Source organism: Alosa sapidissima, chromosome 16 (genome assembly GCF_018492685.1).
Source record: "Alosa sapidissima isolate fAloSap1 chromosome 16, fAloSap1.pri, whole genome shotgun sequence".
NCBI lineage: Eukaryota > Metazoa > Chordata > Actinopteri > Clupeiformes > Clupeidae > Alosa > Alosa sapidissima.
In genome coordinates, this window is record NC_055972.1 from 7,754,316 (window position 1) to 7,764,315 (window position 10,000).

Below are 10,000 nucleotides of genomic sequence, written 5' to 3' on the forward strand. Positions count from 1 at the left end.
CACAAACACACACACACACACTCACACACACACACAGCAAACTGACTGACTGAAAGGACCTCTTCAGTGACCCTGATGTAGCCTTTTAATGTTGTTGTTTCAGTTCAGCCATGCATCGGCTGCCTGTCACCCACCAAACAATCGCCAGCCAATCAGGCTTCAGAGAGCCACACAATGCGTCGCTAGCGAACTGATGTGCTTTCACTTCGCCGTGCCAGCTTCTCCTTTACTGCCCGCCCTCCACACTATCCATCTCTCCACGCGCCCTTTATGCCCACAGGGCGAGCAGCCGCGGACCACAAAGCCATCGGAACCAGATTGTGGAACAGTCAAACAAGTCTGAGTAGATTCATTATGCTGAGTGTCACCAAAAAGTACACAACGCCAGAGGAAGCCCATGCTGCCTGCTGCCTGCTGCACCACACAGAACAACAGCAGACCAACAAATGCATCAAAACAAGCACACGACATTTTGTTGAGGTACCAATGCAACTGTGCATATAGCCATTCAGCTGGTGCAGCAACACATAAACACTCAATGAGCCAGCACCTAGTCACACAGCTTTACTCAGTCCTATCTATTAGAATAAATGATTTAATTTCATGTGAATACACATTTCATGTGAAGACGTGATGGCGTCCATTAGCATTGTAAAGTACTGTAACTGTTTCTGTTCTTTTCCTGCCTAGATACTACAGAAATCTATAGCTACAATCTGTTGTGGCACAATATCTCCTTTATAATATCTCTTTCAAACAAACAAATACATATGAGAGGCAGAAGCAGATATTGCTTCAATCCTGCACTAGGCTTTTTGTTAACATTATTTTTCATTAAATCATCTTAGTGTGGCCTGCTAAAGTGACTAGGGACAGCTTCGAAAATGTCAAGGAAAGTAGGCCTATACAATATTATATATATATATATATATAATATATTAGGATTTAAAATATTTTGTAGGGATGTCTCCCTTTCTGTAGTGAAATATAATAATTCTAAGATGGCAAGTTTGTGTAAACATAATTGCAACATCATTAAAACATAATCATAAAAGTTAGAACGTTTTCTACGACATACGACCTATATATAGCCCAGACACTGACAGTGATGCTGTTCATTCTGTCTGGGATGAAACAAAGAAACATCTGTCTGCTCGTGGTCTCTGCGGGTTCTGTATTGTACACCGCACAAACTCTCCCGAAATCATCCGGAAGTCACGAACAGCAATGTAAAGAGATGCGCGTGGACTTACCTGGCGGACCGCGCTCCGATGCTGAAGCCCATGTAGCCCTCCTGTGGTAAGGAATCATCCCCCAGCTCCCGCAGGTCCTGCGGCCGGAGATACTTATCCGTGTCTCCGGTCATCGCATCCTCACCTGCGTACAAGACATGGGAGGCGTTAAAGCGGCGGACAATTAGAGCACCATCTTTCTGCAGCAGTCAGTTCTACTTGCTACCTTCCACCACCTCCCTCACACACACACACACACACACACAAACCACCACCCCAGTAGAACTGACGCTGGTCCAAGTTCGTAACCAGATGCCTTCTATAATTAATTTGTGCAATTTAATACTCAGTGCGAGGTTTTGGTTTTCTCTTGTCCAAGGGCACCTCTGCCAGTTTGGGTGATGTCTGTGCTCCCAGTGGACCCGTCTCCAACTACTACACACATACAGTAGGCTAACACCTGGCCCAACTGGTCGGTATGCTCTGGTGCTGCATCAATACGGCACTGCGCTTGATTCCATGCGCGGAAATGAAGTTTCCCGACTACATTGCTATGCAACTCATGGGGATCCACGTCAAAGCGTTGAAAACTTGTAAAGGGACAAAACTTTAAATGCGACAAATACGCGTAGGCCCATGATTTGTTGCTGACTAACTAATATCTCAAAATATAGGCCTACCAAGTGTCCAACATAAGGTTATCTTAAATAAGCTATGGTGTTTATTGACTTAAATTATGCATGAGTAAATGACAAGTGACTAGCCTACTTTACAAGCTTAAATGTAGAGAAAATCATAAACATAGACTTAAAGCAAAAAGGAGTGCGCATTAAAATGAAAACATAATATCGAAGCACATCAACATGCCTTCGGCACCAGCCTCTCTCTCTCTCTCTCCAACCGATTCCTGCAACTCTGTTCCACTCTGCAGCCCCTCCCCCCGGTTCTCTGCTCCGACCGCTGCCGCACTCTCCCTGTTTCCACCGAATAACCGGTACAGTGATCCCCGTTTTTTTTTTTTTTACGTCTCTGTTGCTTCCGACGCAGCACCCTCATAAAACTATTCCACCATAGCCTACGTCATACATAGCCAGGTAAGCGACTGACCTAACAAGCAATGTCGTAGCCAGCGGTGTTAGCCGAACTGGTTTTGTCTCAGCACCATCACCAGCCGCATAATGTTTAAATACCAGTCGCGTCTTGTCCCAACACCATACCGCTTTGTACAGCAAACAGTTCAGCGGCTACAAAAACACCGCAGTATTCCATTATAAGCATTGAGTCCTCACCATAGTAGTGAATCATTGTGTGTCTCTCTTACAAAGAAGTGCTGCCATCCCCGTATCGGCTTCCAGTGAAATATGTCTGCTTTTATTCGCCTGCTTGTTTAACGTTAATCCAGTAACCGTCGGTCAGCGAAATGAGTTTAATTCCACGGAAGCAATTCCGAGCGGTCATGAGAATAATGACACACTGGCACAGAGGTCTCTCCGTCTGCTGCCCAGGCTGTGCCGCTCTGTACGTCTCCTGTCCGCTGCAACGAGTGAAAGCCGGCGCGTTTTTTCCCCTCCAAACCAAGCTGCTCTGAAAAACTTCACATGGTGCAGAACTCTGCAGGTCCCGAGGCGAAAGTAAAAACCGCAGGAGCCAGGAGAGAATTGAGAGGGAGAGACTGCCTCCAGTCAACTGTCTTTGTCAAGATCCCCTTCTCTCAGTCTCACACACTCCTGTGGAAGTGGTGGCTCGTTTCTGTGTGTGTGTGTGTGTGTAAGCCTATGTGTGTGTGGTGGTGGTGGTGTGTGTGTGTGTGTGTGGGGGGGGGGGGGGGGCTTGGGGGGTGATAAGAACGCTTTTAATTTCTTATCTGTGTGAACCCTGGTGACTCAAGCCTTCACGGTTCACTCTGACTGTCCATAAATCTTCTTCTAATGAGTATTTGGATGGGAAAAGTCGCTATGGGAAAGTAAGTGAATTTACTGACTCAAGCATCTATGTCTAGGCTTAGAAGTGAGGAGGGTCATTGTTTGTGTGTGTGTGTGTGTGTGTAATGTTGTTCTTAGAGAAAAGAATGCTCAGGCAAACTCAGATTATGAAAACAAAAACATGTTGTCTTCATAAGCAAATAAAACTGCTCTGTTGCCATCCCAACAATACAAATCCATGCCAGGACAAACACACACACAGACACACACACACATTATTGCATGTCTTCCGCCCATGTCTGAGCGTAAACTAAAAAGGAAGCAGAATAAGCATTAGCGCTATAGCACAACACCCCTCAGCTCTACGAGGGCACACTGCAGCACAGCCTGGTCAAAATCTTAAGTGGATTAAATTTGTTTGGGGTGTGTGACAGTGTGTTTGTGTAAGAGAGACGAAGATGGTGTGTGTATGTGTGTGTGTGTGTGTAAGAGAGAGAAAGAGAGCAATTGAATTGTGTGTTTTTCTGTATGTGTGTGTTGCCCAAGATCTCATTCATTGCATTCATAAACCAAATATAGTGCCACTGCTGCAGCACAAGGAACAGTGGCAGTCATAATTCATCCAGCCGTCACACAAACATTCGATGAAATTCAGAGGAAGTCCCTACTCCTGCTGCTTTATCAGACCACCAGTGCTGAGGTGAGCAGGTCAGACTAGAAGACTACCAGATGCAGCAGGGGAGTCTGGAACATTCTAAGTGACAGCGCTGAATTCCCCAGTCCTGCTCCCTTATTTATTTATTTTTTTTGTGTTATTTTTTTTATTATTTGTCCTTTATTTTACCAAGTAAGTCCCATTGAGATCTAAAATCTCTTTTCCAAGGGAGCGTTTATTAGACCACCAGCGTTGACCTGAGCAAGTCAGACTAGTAGACTTCCATACTAATGAAGCCAGAGCTCTGGTATTCTTCAAGCTGCCTTCATGGACATGGATGCAAGTTGGAAGCACTTGCTGAAGACTGACAGAGGCCAAGGAGTACAAATACCAATACTTCTATCGTGTTGCATTAAGATGACATACTGCATGCACTCTCTACCAGCTGTCCTGTATGGATTTAAACTCTTGGTAGGACTTCCACCGCATCATTCAGAAGAGAAGTGACATGGAACGGTGAGCTTTTTTACCAGAGCTACTTCATAGGTGTCCCGATATTAATAGCCACCAGTATTTCTTGTCTCCACAGGATAACTTATAATAATGTCCTACCAACTCAATGTAATGTTTTGTTACTAAATAGATAGATAGATAGATAGATAGATAGATAGATAGATAGATAGATACTTTATTCATCCCGAAGGAAATGTTAGGCATCCAGTAGCTTATACAACCATAATACAACAAACACACATACATACATATTACATATATAAAAAGCACTCATAGAAATGTAAAAATTAAAGAGTATGGAGTGATTACAAATGTCTTGTATGGACGCTAAAATTATACTAAAAAAATTAAAAAAATGGTACTAAAATTATATTAATCCAAGCCTACCTTGAGACCATGCCTGTGATTCATATAAAACTATCAAGCATTCAAGTAATGTGAAACGGAACCCAAACCATTTGCTTAGACTTAGTCTTTGTCATACATTCGAATATTACATGAATGACTTGTGTGAGACGTTAATGGGTCAGCTGATTCTGCTGTCTCCAAAATGTATTTTCAAGAAGAAATCCCTACTATACTCTCCTTCAAACAGGTGTATGCCTTCAAAGATTACAGCACAGGTAACGTCAACCCCCTGCCTGTCTCTCAGTTGCTGTTTCCATGGAGACGTAAGCTTTGTCAGATGACACACATGAATAATGTAAGACCCAGTGTGCTGTTAGGACACAGCACAGCAACAGGTGAATGCAGGACTGCACTTAAAATGGCTGCTGCTGTTTCTGACTAGACATAACCGATAGTTTGCTATACAGTGAGAGGGCAGTAAAAGCCCTTCGCAAAACACACACCTCTGTCTCAAACAGTGTTCACAGGTGAGTTACATGCTTCAGGTATAGTGGCATAATATGACTATGTATAGTAATAAAATAATGTATAATATGTTTGCCTTGGTACTGTATATACCACAGGTATAGGGGTATAATGTACCTACTGTATGTATAGTAATAAAATAATGTATAGTATGCCTCAGGTATAGTGGTGTAATGTATATGAAGTACTTAGAATGAACTACACAGATACAGAATGTCTCAAGAGTGGGCCTGCTTATCTGTGTGCCAACGAAAGACCCGTTAGGGCCAAAGAAATATTATGACCCACATTTAAAACCTTCACTAACTGCTATCAACTCAATTCATCCAAATAAGAGGCAATCACACTCTCCAGGGAGTACATATTTATTTGCAAGTGTGTGTGTGTACATGTGTGTACTGCAGGCCTTCGTGTATGTGTGTGTGTGTGTGTGGGGGGGGGGTATTGTACACATGTGTGTATGTGTGTGTGTGTGTGTGTGTGTGCGTACGTGTGTGCCTGTCTCATTGTATTAGACACTATACACTAAAACACACACACAGCAAAGCAGGCAACGTGAAGCCAGCACTAGTGCTAATGCTAATACTAGGTTAGTCCTCTACAAAAACAAGCTAGCTCAAACAAAAACCAGGGGTTGGCATGAACAAACCCCGCTGAGGGAAAGCAGCACTAATAGATAATGGCTAATAGCGGACACACATGAAGGAACCAGGACAAATACCTTCTTCCCCACCAGATTGACTGTCTTCACTGGCAACATCTCGCTGACTGGCTCTATGCACTGTGTAGTATGAACACACATACACACATATACACACACAGCAGAGTCGTGATGATGAGAGCACTAGTCACCTGACACACATTCACCAATTACAATGGACACAGACCAGGAAGACCATGGCATGCAGCTGGGTTCTAGACATTGAGCTAAGGAAGGGAATTTACTGCCAATCAACTGGAATTTGTTTTGAAACTAGCAGCTATCTATACTGAATCTGATACTGATGGCTTACAGTATCTCTAGGCTGTGTCTCAAAACAGCATACTTCCGTCAGTACACTGCTAGTGCATTGAGCACTTACTTCTGTAGTGCCCACTTTTCAATGGTTAGTATTGCCCCAAAAGGAACACTTACATAATGTTAAAAGACTTACTGGAAGTGGCGCCAGTTTAGTGTGAGCCACACTGAACTTTTTGACCATTATTAGGGCAGCCATGGCCTACTTGGTTAGCGCTTAGGACTTGTAACCAGAGGGTTGCCGGTTCGAACCCCGACCGGTAGGCCACGGCTGAAGTGCACTTGAGCAAGGCACCTAACCCCTCACTGTTCCCCGAGCGCCGCTGTTGTTGCAGGCAGCTCTCTGTGCCGGGATTAGTGTGTGCTTCACCTCACTGTGTGTGCAGTGTGTTTCACTAATTCACAGATTGGGATAAATGCAGAGACCAAATTTCCCTCAGGGGATCAAAAGAGTATATATACTTATACTCATCCGGGTACTTAAGTGCACTGAGTTTTCGTGTTATCTGCACTATATACTTAAACTAAGTATTTGAAGTGTGCAAGTAGGCGGTTTGAGACACAGCCTCTCTTTCAGGGATGGGTAACCACACAATGTGGTTAGTGATTGACTGACTCACCCTCATCGTCTGACATGTCGAGAAACTCGTTCATGGTCTCCGGGACGTTTATTTTGTGTTTCTCTGTCGCAGCCTGTAAGGAGTCAGAGATGACATAAATATATCTGTAACATGTTGATAACGTCTGATATAATTTTAAAAATAAAAATTGAAAAATGAAGCAAAACACAGGGCTGAGAGCGCATGTCTGCTGGGTGTCTAACTGAAAGCCAAAAACCTGTTTCAAAGGTTTGTATTAACCCTGATGTGAATGACAGAAGACTTAACCAGTGCACAAACAAAGAGGCAGTAGTTTTCAGTTATGTCAACTCTTTCTGAACGAGATAAAAGGAGGTTGAGCCACTGAACGAGGCCTGTTCATGGGGAAAATATTGAGGTATTTAAGACAGCTCCAGCTGAAAGTGTTGATAACACTGTTATACAATAGTAACAAGTTACTATTCCCCCATAGCACACACAGAGCATAGATACAGCTCAATTAACACACCTTCCCCATCTTCTGGAGGATAGACGATAGCTAGCTTTACATAAAATGGAGGTTGTGGTAGCATACATTAGTGCCTGAGGAGCTGGGCTAGCAAGCAGCAGCTAGAAAAATGGAGGGTTTAATTCCCTGTTGCCCTGAGCAACGCACTTGACCCTGAGTTGCCCTGAGCAACGCACTTGACCCTGAGTTGCCCTGAGGAAACTGGCCCTGGTAAGACTGTACGTACAGTATGCAAGTTGCTCTGTGTCAGCCAAAATGAAAATGAAAATCATCCATAATTGTACGGTAAAGAGTAAAACCTATTTAGCAAAAGTCTACCACTGTCAAGCATAATATGGTAAGTTTCAGTCATCCAGAGGCCATGCCTAAAGCTGTGTTTTGGGTCAAAAAGCCTCTGATAAAGCCACTGATCTGGGGCCAGTAGACAGCAGCAGCTCTAATAGCTCTAACGCTGCGGCTGTGACACGCTTATCAAAACCTGACATGCAAATCCGGTTATTATGGGTGTCCCTGGACATCTGAACTGAGGAATTTATAGCCCTGCTGTGTGTGTGTGAGAGAGAGAGAGAGAGAGATTGAGAGAGTGCAACAGTATCTCTCTCTCCCTCTTTATGCTTAGATGAACTTTGAGCCATAGACGTGTGAGGAAAAAGACAAGTATTGCCACTCCTTATGGTTTGGTGAACATTGTGTAATGTATGTGTAATGGTTTGTAGTACAAAGTGTGAGTGTGTGTTTTGGTGTGTGTGTGTCTGTTAAATAATAACAGGATACATATTATCTTACCACATTGCAGAGGTTGTCATCAGTCACTCCTCTTAGTGTGTCTACCACAGAGATGTATCCTAGCCTTCGGGCAATGGACAGAGGTGTGTTCCCATTCTACACACACATACACACACACACACACACACACACACACACACACACACACACACACACACACACACACAGAGAGAGAGAGAAAATAACAAAGATGAAATGTCACACCACACATCCTATCTGTTTCTTTACCACTGACATTCTAGTGAAATCTCTTTTCCATTCACAGTGTATACTTGAAGCAATGACCCCAAGGGCCTCTCACAGTTCTCTACAAAGCCCTTTCACTAGCTATCTTATATAATTCATATTCAGGTTCATTTTTAATAGAGTTTCAGCATATTCTATGCCAGATCTGGGACCTTGCTAAGAAGTGAGGTTATGAAAAAATAAAAGAATTGGATTGGAGGCACAAATCACGTTGTGTGAATGAATGCATGTATGGATGAATGCTTGAAGGCTCGCAAATGAATGAGTGTCTCTCGGTGACAGAGTGTGCGCCTCTGCTGATGTCAGCATATTTTCCCAGCATGCCTCAGTACGCACCAGAGTGAGCTGATTGGCTGACGCTCCGTACTGCAGCAGCAAATTAATGATGTGGGTGTGGCCTTGCTGGGCTGCCTGGTGAAGAGGGGTGTACCCGTTCTACAGAGGAAGACGGAGGGAGGGAGAGAGAGAGAGAGAGGGAGGAAGAGAGAGATATGGGGTGAGAAAGAGAAGAAGAAAGGGAGAGAGACAGAGAGAGAGGAGGAGATAGAGAGAGAGGAAGAGAGAGAGAGAGAAGTAGACAGGGAGAGAGAGAGATCAAATGACAAAAGATTTTGCATTTTAAAAACGTCAAATAGTCAAAAAGTCAAATACATATTCTATATTAGCAATCTGGGGGGAGAGAGAGAGACAGAGAGGGAGTAAGAGGGAAAGGAGGAGGAGGAGAGGAGGAGAGGCGGAGGTAGAGAGAGAGGGGAATCCTGATTGATTTTGGTAGTGGACCAATGCTTACCTTCGTTTTGGCATTGACTTTAGCACGGTTTTCCAACAGGAAGTTGGCCATCTTCTGGTTGCCATAGTGACAAGCCACATGCAATGGAGTGTAATCCATCTAGGTGAGGAGACACAAAGAAGCAGAGAGCAAGTTTTAACACTCATCTATTGATCCAGTATTCAAATCTCACATTACTGCTCCCTTTAGTGAACAGATGATGCAGGAGAACATCCATAGATGCACATGTACTACACCCTTACATTAAGAAATGCAACACAAACCAAACCAATCCACGATGTCAAAAACGCCTACACTGTTTTGTCCAGTTATACACTGAGGTTAGTATGCAAACCAGCTAGCGCTGGGCCAAGCCGGGTCTCTTGCGACGTGCATCTTGTAATAGGCATGGGGCTGCATTCAAGACAACTCAGATCCTACAGAATTCCACCTTTTGCCCCCAGCTCCTTTAAAGGAACACAAGTAAAAAGTGGGTTAGCCCGCTTTTAGCTTCTTTTAGCTTTTAGCTAGGATAGCTTCAAGGTCTAGCCCACTTGCTGGGGGTTGTGCTAAGCTATAGGCTAATGGTGTCAGTTATTGTAGGCACAGAAAAGAAAAATATAGCCTATCTATCTATATCACATCATCAAATGTGAAAAAGAATTTCCCTAAGGGGACAACTAATAAACTAACTAACTAACTAACTATTCTTTTATCTAATTCTGGGGTAGACAGCAATCTAATCAAATAAGAAATAAGCTTCCCAAAAAGTTGGTGTGTTCCTTTAAGCTAAAAGAACTCTAGAGGGTTGTTAAAAGTACTCCATAGTGTTACTAAAAGAACTCCTCAGTGTTATACTAAAAGAACTCCAGTGTTGCT

The 10,000-nt window shown here is 43.5% G+C and overlaps 1 protein-coding gene across 1 annotated transcript in view; it reads right to left on the reverse strand.

The window, feature by feature from the left end:
• LOC121684774 (ankyrin-3-like) overlaps positions 1-10,000 on the reverse strand; it is a 108,007-nt gene that overhangs the window by 45,020 nt on the left and 52,987 nt on the right. Inside the window, 6 exon segments of the mRNA XM_042064849.1 lie at positions 1,254-1,377; positions 5,917-5,976; positions 6,834-6,906; positions 8,107-8,202; positions 8,689-8,787; positions 9,143-9,241. Coding sequence (XP_041920783.1) covers positions 1,254-1,377; positions 5,917-5,976; positions 6,834-6,906; positions 8,107-8,202; positions 8,689-8,787; positions 9,143-9,241 — 551 coding nt within the window.